The sequence below is a fragment of the Hermetia illucens genome, chromosome 3 (genome assembly GCF_905115235.1).
Source record: "Hermetia illucens chromosome 3, iHerIll2.2.curated.20191125, whole genome shotgun sequence".
Taxonomy (NCBI): domain Eukaryota; kingdom Metazoa; phylum Arthropoda; class Insecta; order Diptera; family Stratiomyidae; genus Hermetia; species Hermetia illucens.
This window is the reverse complement of record NC_051851.1, coordinates 139,316,669-139,338,716: the sequence shown is the minus strand read 5'-3', so window position 1 is coordinate 139,338,716 and position 22,048 is coordinate 139,316,669. Positions and strand designations below refer to the sequence as shown.

The 22,048-nt window shown below is 41.3% G+C and overlaps 1 protein-coding gene across 1 annotated transcript in view; it reads left to right on the top strand.

Moving 5' to 3' along the window:
- The first annotated feature begins 7,761 nt into the window (after window positions 1–7,761).
- Window positions 7,762–22,048, top strand: part of LOC119652330 (cGMP-dependent 3',5'-cyclic phosphodiesterase-like) — a 291,653-nt gene continuing 277,366 nt past the window's right edge. The window contains exon 1 of the mRNA XM_038056342.1: window positions 7,762–8,684. Within this exon, the coding sequence (XP_037912270.1) occupies window positions 8,505–8,684 (180 nt within the window). The 5' untranslated portion in view covers window positions 7,762–8,504. The remainder of the gene's footprint in view (window positions 8,685–22,048) is intronic.

Genomic DNA, 22,048 nt, shown 5'->3' with positions numbered 1-22,048 from the left:
ATTTAAAAAGGTGGGTGAACCGTTTTCATCCGTAAGAAAATTTGTTTTTCCCTATAAACAACGTGGACACCTTGCTTCTCAACCGCCAATCTATTCGAGAAAGGTAATCGAAGCTGTTTGATGTCATGTAAGCCGTATATCCGTGGCTTCGTTATCCACAACTTCATAATCAGATATTGTCCTTTTCTCATTTTTCGTGTTAAAGTTAACAATAAAAATGGTTGAAATCGTGATTCTCGTCGATAATTCCAACTTCTAGGGAAATTGCCTTCCATAGACGAGATGTTTCTTGGATACTCGCTCATGTTAGGAGTCGCACAGTCGCACCTTTGATGCGGTTTAAACTTTAGCTTAGTACTCTACCTTTTACCGCAGAGATACTCTACAGGTAAAGTTGTCTAGTTGGAACTCTATGTCATGCACTTAGGGGTGGGGTGCAAAGCAATGTAACAATGTTAAATGCGAAATAAGCAGGTCTGACAAAAGTAGAGGGGGGGGGGGTGTCATTCTCTCACATCTGATAAATTTGAAAGTCCTAATATAATCTTTCAGAGAAGTGGGTTGTATGTCTTTCGCTTCTTATTTCCTACATTTTATGGGTAGTCAGATTTTGTAGATTTATGCTACCGCAATTGACTGGCTTTGTCGGTTGGGCTCATATATACTATCGATAGTTTTCACGGGGTCTACTTTCCCAGCGTTGAGGCACTTAAGCCAACCTCTGATCTTCTCTTCGGGGAGAATATAGTCAATGATATTCTGTATTCATAAGTGGTGCAGTATTTTTTTTTTATCTGCTGATTTGTCATCCTGAGTGTATTTTGTCAAAAATTGTACAACATTTTGCCAAGCTGTTCAATGTTTCCTGATTGCAGGATTTCAATGCTATTAATGCAACATTCAATTAAAAATGAGATGATGTGTCGAGAAAGCTGACCAATATCAATCAATCAGTTAAAATGGTATTTAACAGTGAAGGAACTCACAATCTTTACAAACATCAGAGAACGCATTTCCTGTTACTTAACAAAAAATGGGAAAACATGAAATGATCACAAATGTTATCGGCAACGGTTTTTAACCCAAAAAATAGCTTTTCCGTTTGAATATTTCTCAGCCAAAATAAAACCTATTAACGACACACATGTATAAACTGGATGATCCAATCAAATAATTTGTTAACATGAATTAAAATCAACAGCTGAGCTAAGCACACCTGATAATTTCTGAAATAAGAAATAATTGTCAAGATTCGTTGTAAAAAGTGCATTGTATTAAGAGAGATAGAAGAAAACCCATAAATAGATACAACTACCTTACAGAAATCTTACAAATACATTTTAAGATAAATTAAATGGAAAAGGAAACTTTTAAAGTAAAATAATAACAAAGAAAACTTGAAAAGTCTGTTAGAGAATAATTAATATGCCGTAAGTATAATTATTGAAGTTTTTCGTTGTTGATGCTAATAATAATTGAATTACAAATTATTGAAAATATATATTTTTCCTTTTTTGTTTAAGAGAAATTGTTTCAATTTTTCTGTTAAAAAAGAAACATGATGTGGTTTATTTATGAAGAAAGAGTCGCCATTTCAACTAAAGACCTGCCAATGAAGGTCATTCATTCATGAGGAAAGCGACGTTTTTTGGTTAGTAAAGAGACAAATACACTACAGAGTATATGTAGCTCTATGAAACAGCTTGAATACTGTACTGCTAAACTGAAAGAATGTTTTCTTTTTCATCATTCACTCAGATTTTAATACGAAACGTGCAAAAAATAAAGATGAAATATAAGTAGAGGACGCTTGCTGACCGACGCCTTTTTGGTGGAAATCACTGGGCAACATTCGTTTCATGGAATGTTTACTGTCTCTACTTAAAGATTGTAGTTTACAAGCAATATCTACACCTAATGCAAAAGTCAAATTTCAAGTTGATTTTTATTTTATAGATTACATATTGGAGAAGTGACTCAATTTAAGATCAAATCCAATTAGCGAAATTTACGAGAGAAAGAATATTTAACGAGAAGAAATACAGACAAAACACCACAAATACATGCGTTATAAATATACATTTATATATATGAAATCTATATAAATATTATTTATTATTGAGATTCGTGAATGCAAAGGAGAACGGATAAATCTTTTTGAATTACCCAAGCAAATATGAAAAAATATATACTAACAATTAATGTTAGATGTGTAATACAGGATGTTGTAATTGGTATAAAATAACGAAAAAGTTGCAAAATTTCATCAAATACAATATAATCAGTTTACATGACTATATGTATATGTTGAGTATGAATACGTGCTACGAAATAATAATGTTTCAATATTTCAGGAAGAAAAATCCAAAAAAAAATCAACACAAATTGCATTACATAATAATCTAACGAATAATATTAACACACATTTTACGAATTAAATTTAACAAGAAAAACATATATACATATATCTGAATAATCTATCGATGTGGTTTACAAGAGAACTACAAGAAGAAATGAAACATTTATTACATTTTTTAAACAAATTTTTATTTCAGTAGTGTATACAAGCAAAAACAAAAAAAAGAACATAACACATGCATACACGTTTTATATTTTAGATTACAATAGCATTAACTCAAACTGGATAAGAACATAAGATTGATTAAAATTTATGTAATAGCAAGAAACAAAGTATAAAAGAAAATAGAATATGAAAAACAAACATGGAGAAGAGAGCATTAATGCTAAGTTTTATATTAACAATTTTTATTAATTCTTATTAAAACTAAAATATATTACATAAATGATTGTAAACAATAACTATATATAAATATAATAACACATTTATAGAGAAAAAAAAACAAAGCAGATTTAGATGAAAAATTATTAATACACAAAGAGAAAAATGAAAAAAAAAAAAACAAAAAAAATATCAAAGATGGTGAAATATTATTAATATTGTAAATGAATGATTTTTTCGTTAATAAAAAAACATGAAAAAATATTACAAAAAATATAAAATTGAGAGCATCTTCAAATTTTTATTCACGATATTTTTGAGCCGTTTACCTCAAATAGCCATACTCAACTTTCTCGACAGCAAACTTAATGTTCTATGGAGACGTTCACTCGTCCGGCAAATTCCCAGAAGTCAGGACCTGACATATGTCTATTGAACTCTAACTTATTTGTCTGGCACTAAGACCCCATCCAAGACAAGATTTCCAACCGTCATCACTCTCATCTGCGTTCAAAGTCTGTGAGATACAAATTAGCCATAACCAACGGTTTCTTAAATAAATTACTGAAATCGTTCAAACTCAGATTACCAATTATACCTTCAAAGTGAGCTCTAAAAGACTCAGTATGGGTATTATAATTTTTTCCTCGAGTTCGCCTGCTGATGAATTTGAAGAGCCAAGAATAACCATTGCCTTGGTCCCTATTCCTAGACCTAGGTCCCTATCTCTAGATTTTTGGCCACGTTTAATTTCCTTGCATTTCTTATATTCTTCACCAACCTTACGTTCTCTATAGAAACCATGTGGGTATTTAGGGTGATATATTTTGCTACTTTTGATTTGACTATTACAGACTATTTTTCGCCAACTCTGCTTCCTTCAGGTGTTCCCCCAAACGTCCCCCACGTTCCTTCTTGTTGATCCAATGTATCTGCGCAATCTGAACCTAGAAGGGTTTTGAGTTGATTGTTCTTGCTGCTGAAGACGACGTCCAAACCATGTCTCCACAGTTTTCATTCCAACGAAGGGAAAGTTGAATTTCACAACTGTTCTCTGTCCAGGCTATTGATCCGGAATCAGCTTGGTGAACACTTGCCGTTGGAGCGTCTTCTTTCGTTTGCTGATCAAGCTGCTGATGGTGTGGTCGGTGCATCCATTTAGTCTGCCAATTTCAAAAAAATCATCTCTGCCTCCGAGGAAATAGGAATAGTTAACAGCAGGTCCAAGAAAGGTAATTGACTTTCCTTTTCCATCTCCAGGCTTAACTCGATACTCAATAAACTGAATCTTAGTATCGATTTCACCCTGAAGATGAAACTCCGGAATTCAACGAAATTTCCCTTTTGAAACGAAAACTGGGCAGACGCGATTTAGATTTATTGTTTATAGTAGCTTGCACAGCTTTCAAGAGCACATCCCACTGTCTCAATCATCAAACATTTATGCAGATTCGTGATAAATGGTTACCTGTAGTCAAAAATGGTTAAAAAAAAATTAGGTAAGAGACTTGGGGTACGCTCTGCAATATCAAAATTTTTTTTTTCCATCATAAAATAATTCAGTTTATTTTAGAAGGAGGAGCTGCCGAACGAGAATGAGACAAGAAAAACAACCAACGATATCTGCAGCAGATCCTGCGGGAATATAACAATGGCGGGGCAAAACTCGATTTCACTCTTTGTATCCCTCTTGTTCCAAAGCATTCTTCCATAGAGGAGTTGTCCGGCGTCAGGTATGAATAGGATAATATATTTGCATGTACAGTGACTAAATGAACAAACTAAGGCAACGCTCCTAGCAGCTCTTAGTAGAATTTCATCATCATCAACGGCGCAACAACCGGTATTCGGTCTAGGCCTGCCTTAATAAGGAACTCCAGATATCCCTAAAAGCTGTCTGGCGTCCTGACCTACGCCATCGCTCCATCTTAGGCAGGGTCTGCCTCGTCTTCTTTTTCTACCATAGATATTGCCCTTATAGACTTTCCGGGCTGGATCATCCTCATCCATACGGATTAAGTGACCCGCCCACCGTAACCTATTGAGCCGGATTTTATCCACAACCGGACGGTCATGGTATCGCTCATAGATTTCGTCATTGTATAGGCTACGGAATCGTCCATCCTCATGTAGGGGCCAAAAATTCTTCGGAGGATTCTTCTCTCGAACGCGGCCAGGAGTTCGCAATTTTTCTTGCTAAGAACCCAAGTTTCCGAGGAATACATGAGGACTGGCAAGATCATAGTCTTGTACAGTAAGAGCTTTTACCCTATGGTGAAACGTTTCACGCGGAACAGTCTTTGTAAGCTGAAATAGGCACTATTGGCTGACAACAACCGTGCGCGGATTTCACTATCCTAGCTGTTATCGGTTGTGATTTTCGACCCTAGATAGGAGAAATTATCAACGGTCTCAAAGTTGTATTCTCCTATCCTTATTCTTCTCCGTGTTTGAACAGTGCGGTTTGATGTTGTTGGTTGATTCGTCTTCGGTGCTGACGTTGCCACCATGTATTTTGTCTTGCCTTCATTGATGTGCAGCCCAAGATCTCGCGCCGCCTGCTCGATCTGGATGAAGGCAGTTTGAACGTCTCGGGTGGTTCTTCCCATGATGTCGATATCGTCAGCATAGGCCAGTAGTTGGGTGGACTTGAAGAGGATCGTACCTCTTGCATTCACCTCAGCATCACGGATCACCTTCTCGAGGGCCAGGTTAAAGAGGACGCATGATAGCGCATCCCCTTGTCGTGGACCGTTGTTGATGTCGAATGGTATTGAGGGTGATCCTGTTGCTTTTATCTGGTCTCGCACATTGGTCAGGGTCAGCCTAGTCAGTCTTATCAATTTCGTCGGGATACCGAATTCTCTCATGGCCGGGTGCGATTTTACCCTGGCTATGCTATCATAGGCGGCTTTAAATTCGATGAATATATGGTGCAACTTGTGTCCATATTCCAACAATTTTTCCATCGCTTGCCGCAGAGAGAAAATCTGATCTGTTACTGATTTGCTTGGAGTGAAGCCTCTTTGGTATGGGCCAATGATGTTCTGGGCGTATGGGGCTATCCGGTCTTCATCCTGCTGACTTGCTGGTAAAACTTCCGCGCCTGGTGCGGTTGCTCCCTATACTTTTTGAGTTCACAGACTTCTTGGTTTTCCCAGGCTTCCTTTTTCCGTCTGTGAAGTCGCTTCTTTGCTCACCGCAGTTCGTGATAAGTCTCTGCGGGTGCCTGCGTTCTTTGAAAATGCAACGTTACTCGGTATGCGGCATTCTTCCGTTCCGTAGCTAGCTTACATTCATTGTCAAACCAGCCGTTCTGACTGGCTGACTAAGAAACCTACGCCGAGCACATGGTTTACTGGATGGCCACTATAATATATGGTGTAGCCGCTCTTCTCCAGGAAACCGGCCCCTGCCCAACGCATCTCCTGTAACGCTGTTACATCAGCCTTATATTGGGACAGGGTATCGGCTAGTTGCTCACCACCATTCGGTCTGTACAGGGAGCGCACGATCCATGAGAAAATGCACAAATCGTTAAATCGTTCTCGGTGCCGGGTTCGTCGTCAACGCCCTCAATGCAGCTTGACTATCTCTGTAGCGATGCAATGCACCTGTCCTTCAATTGCCTGTCAATCATCCAGATTGCCGCCCTTAGGATCCCATACACTTCAGACCGTTGTATATTGTCCCAAGGGAAAAGCCCACTTATCTTTTTTTTTCTCGTGAGATAGACTCCTACTCCAGAACTCAGCTCTGAGCCAACGGTGTAGAAGTTGGTATATCCTGAAACGCATTCTTCTGGATTTTACCAATTTTCTTTTCGTTTCAAAATAACTTCATATCTTCTGCCAAACAGATGTATGGGGGTTCGACAATCAGAAGGCATTGCGAAAACTTGACTCAATTCTCCCAATAACTCTTCGAATGCTGTCTCGTCCATTGTTCCCCCATAGATCTAATCGAATTAGTCTATGAGCTGCTGTTATTGCAGTGCTGCGAATAAATAAATTCAAGAGCTGCAAATTGAGTAATGCATTAACAGCTGTGAAGATCGGACTAATGATAACGACATATATCTAGATTACTACCGGGCGCCTAAGTCCCCATGTCGAGGTAAAGGTCCGCCTACACAGCCCATATTTTTACACGCCGTTCCGAGATCTCGACCAACAACCAGCGCAGCCCCGTCATCCACATAAGCTTGGACGTGTATTGGCAGATTTTGCAGTTCACATAGTATTGAGTGGATCAACATACTCCACAGTAGTGGCAATAGCATACCTCCTTGGGGTACTCTTTCGTTTTTTCCGTTGTTAGGTAGTGATCAACATCCACAATCTGTGCATTAGCATAGCATAGATCCACATAATTAAAATTTCATCACCACCATTCTATCTAGTGTTATCACAGAGATTTTGGAAGGGCGCACAGTCACGAACACCCCCATCGCGTACTTTCCTTCCAGAGTTGCGTCCTCTATCTTTGAAACCATAGAGTGAAGAACAGACTCACAGGACTTTCCACGTTGGTTCCTCTAAGCAGAAAACTTTACTTTGTACATCTTTAATTTCATTATCTGTTCAAAAAATTATTTGAAATCCGAATCTGACTTAAAAAGAGTAAACACATCTGATTTATTTTTTCGAAAAAGTTTGTACTGTGATGATGATATCGATATCGCGGGGAATCCCAAGTCTTGCGAGCCTTTTGTGAATTACTGTACTAGATGGAACTGCTTTTCCATAACAATTTCGCACTTCACAATTGTTTATATTCGGTAGCGAATCGGTTCTGCACAATGTTTACTACATGCGGTTTACGCTGCGCCGTCCGGCCTATCATCCGCCTCCAACTGTTTGCAGACCGCTTCCCCTCCGACGCAAGTCTGCAATATTTTCGTGGTTACTTAATCGCACACCTGCCCGTGTTGAGATGCTGAGCGGAAAGTGGACCACGGCAGCCACCCACTCGCCGCTGCCCGTTACACCTTCGTTGGCTTCGTGCACGCGCTCTGGGTGCTGCCGAGTCGCCAGCCACACACTTCCTCGATAGGTTGCTCCGCGAACGACCAACAGATGTCAAAAAGCTTTGGATCGGGCAAGTCGGAGCAGTGGAGCGTCTCCAGAGTGTTTGTTCCGCGCCACAATCGTAGCCGACGTGTTTTCGAGTTTTTCTCGTTCCCCGTCGTGGGAATTGTTGCCGTGCATTTTTCGATTTTGTGGAAATTCCATTCACACCAGTTGGCATAATTGCGCGAAAACTGCAACGGGAATCCGCGTATTCGGTCCTGTGCCGGTTTCATCCCAAGTCCCGACCGTTTCAAGGAGTTTCAGTTGCCCCGGTTGCATTCAAGTGTCGAAACCCAGAGAAGTGATCTCCCCCGGCCGTTTGTGCAATTTTCCCGCGGTTCCAGCCACCCCCAAGCGCCAGGCAAAAAGTGTTTTGTTTGCTTTTCCGTAAAAGTGTAAAATAGTCGCGTAATTAGAGTGCGCTCGCCAGACTTTAGTTCGTGGCGTGGAAAGGTGACGCGTGAGTGGAATTCAATTTGGGGCTGGAAGCTGCCGCCTACAATTTGGAAATTAATTAGAGAGTTGCAGGCGTCCTCGGGAAATAATCCCAAAACGGAAAGTAATTGGTGGAGAACGTGTAAGACCGTGCCCAGGTGTCGGCGCGTTAATTAATATTGAGTGTCCGGTCGGAGTGAAGAACGCCTGGTCGAACGCTTGCGGTGAAAAAGTGGTCAAAGGAGGAAGTTGTGAAAATGTCTCAAGGCGACTTATTAACTATCGCCGGCGACGAGGGCAAGGACGAATCTCAGCAGCCGCCGTCCGAAGTGAATGGCGGGTTCGCGCCAATCGAGGCGCATAAGATACTCGACTTGTGTGAAAGTCTGTCGAACGTAACGAGTTCAATTGAAGTCCAGCGGCTGATTAACAAGTTTGTGAGTATGATCCGGTCTTATCAATTATTCGCTCGCATGCGGTGAAATCATGTCTGGCCGAACAGTCTCCTTGCGAACTTTCCCGCTTCCGATTTCACTGATCAATACTTTCAAGACTGGGTCGCGGTTCACAACTCCACTGTGTGGTTTAGTTAAAATTTCAAATCAAATCGGATATCATCCGCCTCGACGTGGGGTTGCGTAACGTTTCAGTTGCAATGTTCAAGACGGTGGAAACGCTTTGCGGTTTTGCTTATCAACAAGCTTCCCCCGAGGCACTTGCTTTGCATTACCTCACAGCGAAGCATGGTAATTACGGGATTATGCTGGTTTTATCTGAAGGATTTAAACTGCTCAACCTTAAAAGTAGGAAGAACTGTAGTTGATTATTAGGTCGGATTCTGTTGGCAGAAAAGATAGGGATAGACAGTCCTTGGGTAATAACACACGGAGTGGTTTGGGTCACATACTGAAGTGAGAACGCAACCAATGTTCATTTATTTGTGTGAATAATTTTGTGATTTTGAAGCCGATTGAGACGTTCTCCTGATTCGTTATTGCCTGGTTATTTCAGGAAGCTGCTGTTTTCTCAAAACTGTTCATTGCACCTGCCTGCCTGTCTGTTGTTTTTGGCGGAGTGCTAACATAGATGATGCAGATATTTCCGTCCCTTCTGCACTTTCACAGATGCTCCTCTATTCGAAGTTCGTCCCTGATACAGATTACGGTGGCACTAATTGCACATAGAGTTTTCACGTAAGTGGATCTTGCTTTAAGGAGGTGGAAATCTTACAAAGACACTGCCGCGCCAGGTTGCAGCAGTGCGGAACCGCCGCAAAGCATTACTTCGCGGGATGGAGTACGCTTTAAGCGACTAAACCTTCCGTTCTTCGCGTCCTCCTTGCGCGCTCCGCTTTTCCAAGTTCCTCTTGTATACTTTTGATTGCAGCTCCCCACACACCAGTTTCTCTTCGACTTCAGCATTTCCCCGACGATGTTCTGCGGGCTTAGGTTGATTTTCAGGGAGTTTCCCAGGCTCCTCCTCTCTGCTCCGGGTCGTTAGGTGTGCAACCACAATCAGGACAAAAGGAAGAATCATCCAGCCTGAATTGGTGCAGATACTTCTTGTAACCACTATGACCTCACAGCAATTGCATCAGATGATAGTTCGTCTCGTCGTGTCGTCGCTGGAACCACTCCTCAATACGTGGAATCAAAGGGTGGGTCCAGCGACCCCTCTGCGAGTCATCCCACCGTTGCTACCACTTTTCCAACGGCTCCCGCTTTGCCGCCTTTCAGTATTCTTCATCCTTTTCAGGTGAATTCATTTCCCTTGTCTCGTACAGGCAGCGTATCTCACTTGCCATAATATCTATCGGGATCATCCCCGCGATAACACACGCTGATATTGATCTGAAGGCGCTGCACACTCTTAGCGCTACTAAGTGGTAAGTCATATTTACCCTCCGATTACTCTCACATGCTAGTGCTTCCTCCCAAACTGGTGCCGAGTATAATAGTGTGGATTGAACCACCCCGCCCAAAAGTAATCTGCGACTGTATCTTGGGCCTTCAATGTTAGGCATCATCGGTGCTAATGGTACGCTGATATTTTCCGCTTTCGCACAGGCATAGTCTAGGTGTCCCTTGAAATTGATTTTAGCATCAATCATCATCCCCCCCAGCTGAACTATCGCCAGCCACGCTTTTATGGCGCTAATGGTTTCGTTAGCGTATACACTTCAACGTCTTCAGGTTGTTTCGCGACGTCAACCACAGCTAGATCGTCTGTGAAACTGATTATCGTGGTCTCCTTTGGCACGGGCAGGACAAGGACCCGATTGTAAATGACATTCCACAGGAGAGGACCCAACACTGACCCCTGTGGTACTCCTGCGGTGACGGTGTACTGCTTGGATCCCTCATCCGTATCGTACCAAAGTGTCCTCTCCGAGACGTAACTTTCGAGGAGCTTAGTCAAATAACTAGGGACAACCGTTTTAGCCAGTGAGCTTTTTATCCACTCCCAGCCAGTGAAATTGAACGCATTTTTAACATCAAACGTCACCACGGCACAGCATTTATTAGACGACATCGTATCGAGCCAACTTCAAAACAACGTCTATGGCGTCGATCGTTAAGTGGGCTTATCGGAATCTAAATCGTTGCTCCGATAGTCCATCTTTATATTCAATGATAGGGAGCAATGTGTTGTAGATGGCCCTTTCGAGCATCCTTTCTATCGTGTCGATGAGGCAAATCGGTCGGTATGATCATGGATGTCCTCGGTGCTTATTCGGCCTCGGAGGAAAACTAGTTTTTGCATTTTCCACCGGTCGAGGAAAACTCCTTCTATCATGCATGCTTCAAATACGCTGATAAACCAGCCGGGTCTTAACAGCAAATTTAAGAGCTCTATTGGGAACAGCATCCAGACCGCTCCGTGCTTTGTTATCACCAATTCTCCGGCAAATTTGCGCAAGTTACTCCTCAGTTACCGGAGGTATGGTGTAGACCTCCAATGGTTGCTCGTGTTTTTTGCGTTCGCCTTTATTCGGGGGAAAGCGCGCCATTACGATATCGAGCAGAAGATGCGGGCAGGTCAGTTGTGGTGTTCGCCCTCTCATCCTCTTTATAAGCACCCTATAGGCTGTTTCCCAGGGACCTTGGTCTGCCTCTGCGCCAAGTTTCTTGAAGCATTCTCGCTTGCTAGTCCATATAGCCTGCTTAAGTCTACCTCGAAGGTTCACATATACTTGTCTTTTCTCGTCGAAGTCCGGTCTTCCTCTAGATTGTTGGCAGACCCTTCTAGCTCGAAAAGATGCATCCTGCAAGTCCGCGATCTCTTCAACAAACCTGGTTTCCAGCCCTTATAGCTGTTACTAAATTTTTATTTATTTTTTACCTCCATATTCTATGATCAAAGACTTCTCTTCTTCGAGAACATAGAAACTTTCCAGTTATTCTAAATTTTTGGTGGTAGACTGTATCCTCTTCTTTTGGCGATTACAACACTGTATGCCTTCTTACTCCCAAATTTAGCAACCATATGATCAACAGTCATCGTGGTCCCTTAGGATCTCCAGATGAACACATGATCGTACGCTTTTCCACGTGCCTATAGTATCGAGCATATAGCGTTGCTGGCTGCTTTTCGTTTCATCGCCAAATAAATGGGGGTAGATTTAGGATAGATTGGATTGTTGCAGACAGGGTAGCTCTCATCACTGCAGTAATACTTAAGTTACCGAGCCTTGGAATCTGTGCTAGCAGCTTTCTGCTGCACAGTGCAGTCTCGGCCAACAGGTGATGCATGTTTACATCAAAATGGGCCAAATTGTGGATGTGTAAAGTTTCCAGTTCTTATTTATCGTAATCCTGTTACATCAGAGCAATCTGCAGGATTTCTGATATTGCTCCTGTGATGTTTCCACTTTGTGCCCTATTTAACGTTTCTAGCAAACATAACTAGTCCAGTTTCCTTAAAGTTCACCGTGGGTCGGTTGCGGAGATACTATTTATGGATTATCTGCTGAGTTGCCTTCAAGCAGTCACATACTTCAACCCGAAACTTCCTAACATAAAATTGTCCACAAATGCTTATGGAAAAACCTTTAAATCTTCCAAGAGCTATAGTAAGGTGCCCATTACCAAGAATCACAGGAAGGGGGAGAGGTCCCCCTGTGGGCAGCTCCCAACTCAACAGGCTTTTGCTCGCCCACAATGTGGATTTTTATCCAGTCCAACATGTGACAAATCCAACTTATTAATGTCAGATCGATCTGCCGTGCCATAAATCCCTGCGAACGAGGGATAGTTGCGTCCAACGTGTAGTTCTGTTCGGATATCGCCTTCTCAATTTGTGCTTTATGCTGCCTCCAGTGAAATTCGTGATCACTGGGTCTAAAGGAGGATTAAAGCAGCAAAATGGTGTATAGTTTGGAAGGTGTGGGTGCCTGGGGAATTGGGAAAAATGGAGGAATCTTGTGGAAAATTTTAAACGGTTGTATCTTCGTTAATAGTGAGAATTTCGAGAAAAGGAGTGAAATTCGTGATTCCTGGATTTAGAGGAGGGATAGAACTACAAAATGTTATGTAGGTTGAGGGGTGTGGGTGCCAGGAAAATTGGGGAAAAAGAAGGAATCTTGTGAAAAACTTTACAGGATTGTACCTCCGTTAATATTGAAGATTTCGAGGAAAGAAGCGAAATTCGTGATCACTTGGTCTAGAGGAAGGTTAGAGCTGCAAAATAGTATACAATAATACGTCAGAAAAATTGCGTAAAAATGGGTGAATCTTGTGAAAACTTTTAAATCCATACATCCCTTATCATTCGATTTGCGGGTCTTCCCAGTTTTTTTTAGTAGAAAGGAAGTTAGATTGATCGGTCGGACGTTTTTTAGGTAGGTTTTTTTGGCTTGGGAATAAATATCACCTTTACATAATGACAACTAATTGGAATATAAGGGTCCCCCTGCCTTATCCACTGGGAGCTGCGTCCTCGTTGTAGGTGAAAAAAGTAGAGCACGAAAGACTCTCCTTATCACCCGACTGATCCTTTATGCTTAATTTAACCTTTGTGGTGTCGCCATTAAATAGGTTGTTAATTTCAACAGCCCCTAGGTCTTTTGAAACTAATTAGTGTAGTGATCCCTTTGAAAGTTGAAAGTTTTTGTTTTTGTAATGCTGCGGTCACTTATAGGCCCAGGCTCAAGTAGAGCGATGGCGGTTCAGAGACCCTTTCCATTGATAGGTTTAATGCCTTGCGATGATGCTCGTAGCCTGATGGATTGGTGTTCTCATATAAAACCCACTTATCAGCATCGATAGTCAGTGAGTGCAAATGAAGAGCTAGCCATTGAAGCCCGGGTTTTCATTGCTACCATTTGAGTTAATGAGTTGGGACTGTTTGAGGACTGCTGCTGCTCGTTTTGCTCTTATCTGCAGTTATCCCGGACGCTTAGCCTAAAACCGGTTTGCCCGAATGCATTGGGTTGCCCGGGTGCAACTGCTCACTTGTGGATAAGAGTTTGTCCTCAGGAGGAGGCACCGACAGAAGGGATCTGGTTCCACTCGTTCGTCAAGGGCTGGGTCTCAATTGGAAGGGTTCCCAATTGAATAAGTAGAAAGCCTGAATCTTGGCACAACGCTATTTATGAGCTCGGAGTTGCCCCTCATTCAAAGTTGGCTTGTAACGTTTTTCTTTTAATTTTTGCTTTTGTTTTTTGCTAGATGTTTTATAATTGACGACAATGGCCTTTGTTTTACCAGAGAAAGTAAATCAATCTGGACAAGCCCCCCCTTTTTTTAAGACAAAGCTAGATGAAACTGGTACCTGTGAGCAGTTCGCCCTGGGCACGTAGTCACACGTTAACTTGGGGTTTGGTTACTATTTAGCTTCAGGTTTCAACTACAATTTCCCAGAGGTTCTTCCTGCCTGAATTCCTTGACTATGGCAAAGTACGTACTCATCGAAAGAGGCAGGTTTTCGTCTTGTTCAGTCGGCTCATCTAGATCAGTTCGCCATTTTTCTCGGCGACAGGTTTGTTCCAGGTGGAGTTGAGGGGTCCGCAAATCGTCATTTCGTGTTTCATATCATCGCTCTTTCGATCAGTTCTTGGGTCATTTTCCATCAACGTCACGTGGATTATATGACTCCTCGACTCGATGGCAAGGGCCACTTCGTAGTTGAATACTGAAGGAGACAAGGAGAGGTTTTGTATACCTGCCAAAATTTAAACTTTACTCTTCGGATTACGGAAGAGAAATTTCACCCAGCATACGAGTTCTTTTTGATCGTACAATAGAAGTTGTTGCATTGCATATCGCATGAGTTTTTATTCACTGGCGGTCAAATATCTTCTGACAGTACGAATAACCACGCAGGGTGTATTTTGTCAGGGGTCCCGTAGTTCTGGATAAACTCAAGTTGGTTTAAGATAATTTGAATGATGTCGCAAATGTGGTCGTCAAGAGTACGTTACTTACTTACTTTCTAATCAGATATATTTTTTCTTTCTCAATAACGCTGATCCAAATTAATGGGTCCCAGCTCTTCGCTTTCACTTGAGTTCACTTGAGATGCCACGATGTCCTCTTGTATTCCTCAATTTCATTCCTTCGATCGCCTCTTCGCTGACACATCGAATTGGTCCAAATGTGGGCAATGCTTCCGCAAGTGGTGTTGAAATCTGTTTGAAGTATTCAAACTTTTTATCAATCGTGCGAAGTATGGACTAGTGGGCTTTGAAAAATTTCGCAAGGACGTTTATTTTTCGAAGGGGCATATTTTGGAGCAGGATATCATTGCGACAGACAGCTTTCCTAAGTCCGGGGGGGGGGATTTTTCGATGTTCCCTAGACATATTTGGGTTGAGTTTTATATCGGACAGAGGGTTTTTGAAGTGATTGACATATAAGGTAAGGATCCTATCACCGAATGAGGTGTCAAGATGCTGGATCTCGTTCTTCTGGAAGAAACACTGCGGAGAGTTTCTATTTCTAAATAATCTCCACCGTCGGGAAGGGAGATAAGGTATCGGTATTGAGGGTACGGTTTGCCACAAACTTCAGGTTACTGATAAGGCGGGTTTTTTCTTTTAAGGAAGCTGGCTTTGGGATAGTTTGTATTTAAGTGATTGGTTAACGGGCCGCCAGGAGCCATTCCTAAAGTTACGTGTCGTTAAAGACAGGCTCACATGATTCTATCAAGGATAGTGGCATAACGGTCATTGGTGCGGAACGGTTCTAACCAAAAGGAACATGCTCGTTTTTGGATTAATATCGATCTTATTGTTAATTAAGAAGTATAGTTAAAGTAAGAGCCCCACTTCTTACGTTATAAGAAGCCCCATTTCTTACGTTGTAAGAAGTGTGTGGCCGGCTACAGTGAGAGGTGCTTGATGTAACAGATCTTGATGTCAGTCAGGGGTGTAATAGGCGATCATTGCTCGACCAAGACGATTGGGTCTCTCTTCTGAACGGGACAAAGGCTGAAAAGGAAGAGGAAGGATCACGACATAAGTATATTTGATGTTTAAGTTGCTCCTTGTTAAGATCTGGATAGCTCAATGGTTAGAGCACTAGGTTTTCGTACGGAAGTTCAAATCTCATTGATGGTAGTGGGATTTGTATCGTGATTTGACGTTGGATATCAGCCGATTTATCTGTGAATGAGTACCTGAATCAAATCAGGGTAATAATCACGGAGTACTGTACCATTACGGTGTAGAATGAAGTGTTGTAACACATTGCGCTGGATTTTTGGCGTATCAAATCGTTTATTTTTACTCCCATTTTGGTTGTCACATCGAGCCATTTGTTTAAATCTCGATTTCGGCTGTAATTTGAGTTTTAAGGCCCATCCACTTGATAACTTCAATGGGTCTGATTTGAGACACTGGACACTAGCCGAACGGGCTAGCAATGTGGCTCGCAAGTGAGTGTCCACGGGCGGTGAAGCCACATTTAAGTTCGGGTGAACCTGAGCGGCTCTCTTGGTTGGCAGTAGCTAACTCGCAAGTGGCTGAAAGGTAACCGACTCATTACAAGCTTCAATATTTATATGTGCATCGGATTCTTTGAAACCATGTTTCAGTTTGCTAACAACCCATTGCAACCAATCCGTGACGGTTTCCTTTTTTCTTCGTTCACGTTGCCCGCACTTTTCTGTTTTCTGAAAGAGTATCTGTCGTCATTTTGACAAAGTTTGGTAGTTGAAAACTTAACGGCTTTATCAGACTAATACGTGTAGTAAAACCGGTCTCGATTTCAACCGGAATCCAATGTTGACAATGCGTCAGTCAAAACGTTTTAGATTAATTGCTTATATTTCATGATTCTTTTAAATTATTACCACATAGTATGTTTCATTTCAAAATTTATAGCCAAGCAAAATATTTGCTCACACATACGTATGTTTGATCATAAGTAATGTCCCGTATTATATAAAACGTAATTTGCGTTTAATTCGCTATAAAGTTAACGTCACAGGCTCAGTGATACCAGAACTAATGGCGTATTATTCATGGTTCTGATAGCAAAGAATAGTCACTAGAATGGCTTAAATTTCTACAGCTATCTGAAAGCGATTCTTTCACAAACACGGTATATTCTGATTACTACTTGTATGTAGATAGCATTGTTTATTTCGATAGACTTCATTGACACTTTTGTGAGTTTAGTTTTGGGTGCCGATTAGAGTATCTTGAGTGCCATTTAAATAAGATAAAATTGTAGATTCTATTTCCTAATTTGACATGATAAAATTAGCTTAGATATGTAGCGTAGATTTGAACTGCGTCATACATTTTAAATTCGCCTCGTATGTTCGTTTCCTCATTCTGTTTCATTCCCTTAATTGGTTCATCCGGCTGCGCAAATCCTTCGTCACAGGCATTTATTTTCCTGATTAGGTCCTTGAAGTAGGAACACATTTTCTACGGAAAACCGGTGAGTCAGGACAAGGAACTTCGGTAACAGCCTTATACTATATTTGCGAAAATTGAGAATCCCCACTGTGCAAATCGTTCCCATCCTCATTAAGTCATGGGGAATATTCGTACAAATCAGACGCTGAAAAGGAAGCGTATCCGTTGTCACTTTGGAATCAGTGAAGCGATAGATTTCTACGTACATTCCGAGACAATTGTTTAACCTCAATCAACAATTTTTCCAATCTTTTGAAATTGACTAATCGTATTTCCTGGTGGGTGTTGAAACTTGGCTGACGCACTCGTTGGGGGAGGATAATTGCTTAGCCAGGTTAGAAAATTTAGCCTTTTCCTGTTATGATCTTCTGTATTTTAAATTGAGCCGCAGAAAGCAGGTCTCCGTACTTCTTTGCAGTTTGCCTGTTTTAAATACCACCATTCCTTAGGTACATAGTTGCCAAAATATATTACTATTCATACCGTACGATACGGATGGAGTTAAATTCCAGGAATTTATAATGTATAAAATACGGAGGAAAGTGAATCACGAGGATTAGGAAGTGAAGAAATCGTTTATTTTAAATTGTCAGCAGACATACACGGTGTTGTCCCATTTAATATGACAATAATGTTGGATGCTGATAAATAGTACTGCTTAGTCAAGCTAATTGCCTCTGCATGGGCGGTCCGACTCGTATGTTCCATTCCTCGTCTTGGAATCTTAGCTACTCGACGAATTTAACTTTTGGTCAATAATGCCGTCATTCTATTCTTCGACCAGAGTTCAGCATCCTTACATTGTGTATTGTGTCATTCGAAAAACTAACGATCTATCTGGTCCGTAACTTGGAACAAGTTCATGCTTCATGTTCAAACCTTAGAATAGCAAAAGAATATTGTCTTCCTCTCAAAAATCCCTTTTCTCAGTCATAATCATGATAGGCTATCAGCACAGTGATCCAAAAGTTTCTTCCAATTCGATTGCAGTACAGATTGAGAAACTAAATCCTCGGCGGTCTTTTTTGCTCCCTGTAATGTTAAGGAAAAAAATTATCGATCCCTTCTCATCTGTGATAATCATACAAATCAACATGGAGAAAGGATTCGCGAAGGAATCTTCGCGTCGGAATCAGTAATGGCAAACTTTAGAAGACTTCCCGGCAAACGATCGAAGTGATTGGCGCCATCTCTCGGCGTGCACTGGACGGAATGTCGTCAAAGTGAATATCGGGAGATTTGTTGAAGCTCTTGAAATATACAGAGCCGCGGTAGAGGGAATGTGGTGGCGCTACAGCTGACACTATCATAAATTCAGTTATGAACCTAATAAAGATGGTGTTAAGGGCGTCCATGCCACGGAGGCCACCTGCGGAAGAAGTAAAGCGGCTGCAACATAACGAGATGGTCCGCATCTGTAGGGTAAAGCTCGCTGCTGGCAGGAGTTAACCAATAAGGTGGATGGAGATACGTGGAGGCTCGGTTAGAAATTGATCACCAGAAAAAGCGGGGCTCTGCAGAAACCCTGTTTACTTAATGCTGCACAAATGGACCATACTGTAGACCCCCACTGCCGTATATATACTGATTACTGTATGCTTAATATAGCCGGAAAAATGCTCGAAAAGCTCATGAGGATTAGACTGCTGCCGAAACAGTCCAGTTTAGCAGGGAGATCTGCAGTGATGCTATCATGGAGGTTCTGTATGCTGTTCATCGAGTCTACGCCGACGAGTTGTGCTCCTTTCAACGCTTAGCATCAGAAATGCCTTCAAGTTGAGTTCCCGGGATTGACGCTCGCCTCGAAGATGAGCATTCGAGCAAATCAAAGCGGTCAAAATGTATGTAATTTTCTTTACCTATCTAGGTAATCTCTCTCCTTGACGCATTGCTAGCGAAGATAATATCTGAGTCTGAGTCTATCCTTCTTATACGGAAGGTATATGTATTTCCGATATTAGTAAACACAATGTCCAGCGAAGAAAAAGCTCCCAAAAATATCAGCCCTTGCTATTCGTTGAAGACTCCGGGGATGATAATAGGAGATGGTGCTCTAATACTAGTTCATGTGGCATTCGCGACTGTAGACGTGAATACCGTCTATTACCATTACTATTACCATTTGTTGCGGTTATTTGTTCGAATGGGTATCTCTTCTTTTTGTCCAAATTGCATACTTTTCACTTTTATCGGTGGCCCATAAGGCTTTGTCTGTTCCACCGTTAATAATTTCATACGACCAACAAGCAGCAGGTTTCGTTAATAATCGTCAGGTCCATATCGGACTTTTGGGCTGCTTGACCCAAAAGGTCGGGTGCGTACTCACAGTGGTTGAGGTTTATATGGTTAAACCTCATTTGCTGTTTGCTTTTGGATGCCCCTTAGACAGTGGGTATTTTCCTGAAGTGATCAGATCTATCATGTTTGCTTGTGCAAGATCTGACTATATCACCGTACTCCAGATATCTAAAACAGATAGATCATAGACAACCCATTCGATTTTGAATTTGTCAGCCTCCACCAACTTCCTGGCAAGTTGATAATTATTGCAAGTTCTTTATTGCGTTGACCCTGTCGGTTGTAATTTAAAATTGCCGCACCAATTCCTACCATTTATCCTCCCTTGTTGTAATTTCGTCGAGGTCCCTACACTTTACAGCTTCCTCGTGGGGCAATGGTCACACCATAACCTCCTCACCTAAGGATCTAGCTAACAAGTTCTGGTAGTTGAGTGTCCTTTTGGCATGCATTCGGCGGAGCTCCAGGAGAAGCTCTCTCTTCTGTATTCTTCCGTTTTTGTGACTTTGACAGAATCTCAGCGTAGGAAAGGTCACTTTTATGCTTGATAAAAATCGCGTCTGGACGTTTCTTTGGCTTCACAATGGTCTAAACATTTGTGGGTTGATTTGTGAACCCCCATTTCCTCAACTACCCTTTCCCCCTTGCCGGTTTTTTGAGCTTTTCCACTTTTTTGGTGTTGAAAACTTTACATTCTTTTGGTAACAATAAGTACCTGCTCCAATGAGGTCACCGTAGGAACTTGCAGCAGTCCTACATTGGGCCGTCAATCACAATTCACCCAGTTCCTTTTTGCAAGAGTCCTTAAGGTGTCGGACCACCGCCTTAATATAGCGATGGATGTTGTGATTCAGTTTGATGAATTCGTAGAGCGTGCTCGGGGTATTATCCATCTCCTACAGACAGTTTTTCAGCCTGAGAACTTTCGCTAGCATTGCATCAAATTTTTCACAATTGTCATCCAGCACTTCTTCGTTGCTACGCCTGGTGTAGCTGTTTCCACTGTCAATGCCTGGTATTCTATTCGCATTTTAATGCTTCGGGTAAAGAGATTCAGAGCCATGATTTGCTCCTTATCATTTGTTGAAATGTCTGCGCTGGCGGTCCCATAATCGACTGGAGTAGCGTCAACATTCTCTCTGGCTATCTGTAACAGTCCATTTACTTGGAAATGACTGAACCTATTGTCGCTAAATTTGGGGGTGTGGTGTTTGAATGCATATAGTACATGCGAAAAAAGGGGAAACATTTTTTGCATAGAATATGGCCGTATGGGATATCAAATGAAAGGACTCAGTTAGTACTTTTCGAAAATGATTTTATTTGCGATATCAGCCGAAATATAGGGGAGTGAAAGCTCAAAATATGTTCCTAAAAAATGTGATATAGCTGCTTGAGAGTAGAGAAATGGTTGATGAATGAGTCGTCCAGGGCTTGTGATTATATACAATTGGTCAGAGAAATTGATTGATTGACTGATGAATGATTTTAAATTGATTTTCTTTGACTTTTGGTCGTTAATTATTTAATTATTTATTATCCATTTTGATTAACCAAGTAGAATCTGAATTCCATCATGGATTAAAAAAATCTGCACCTGGTTATCTTCTAAACAAAGATTTTGTCTCCACCTCCACCACCACCAACTTCTTGTTAGGGCTTTTCATTGGATTTTGAGCTTGAGTTGGAGTATTGATCCAGTGTAATGGAGTAGTTAAATCAAACCAAAATATCGCGAGGATGTACTCTCTGCGTTGCGAGCTCCGCCAAAAAGACGCTTGGAGGTCTTTGCACAAAATTGTCGAACTTGAGTGTTATCTGGGCTGTGGGTGCATCTCTAGCTTTGAGATTAAGGTTTTTGCTAATATCTCCTTAGAACCTCCGATTGCCACTTCGTATATTAAATTCACCCCTGATAAAAGATGGTCGACTTCATTTTGTATCTTTAGAGCTTCTTCGATTGTATTTCGGCCGCTCAAGTCCCCAACGTACGCTTAATCAATTTGGCAGCTACTGGATATTGACCTTTCTCATCATCTGCTAATTGTTGCAAGCTGCGAATGGTGAGAAATGGTTCCAATCCGATGCTAAGTCAAAAGTAATTTTTTTCAGTTTATAATCCTTGGATTAATTTAAAAAGAACATCCCCACACTTTATGCCCTGTATTTAAAAAATAACGGCCATTTTGAAATAAACGATAAAATGTTTATTTTCGCATCCAAATTTCTTTCATCTCCTCCCATACTCACTTTAATGGCTTCTATTTGCTTGGAACGATTACCGCGAAATCGTTTCTTTAATTTAACGGTAGAAAAAGAAGTCACTTAAATTCACATCAAATAGTACCTGTGGAACCATATTAATTTTATTTTTGTTGAAAAATTAGCGAATAATTATGGCAGTATGTGGAGGAGAATCATTGCGACTCAAATGCCAGGAATTGGTTTGCCATAAATCTGAACTTTTTTTATGAATAGATTCATGTGAGCTCTGGTGATGATCTAGAAAATATTTCTCATAAATTGTTCGACTGTCTCAAGGGAACTCCTTGCGAAAACACTTCGATAATAGCAAACAGTCTACATAAATTTGATTTTTAATCTGCTTCGATGGAGTGATTTTCGGTTTCATTTCAG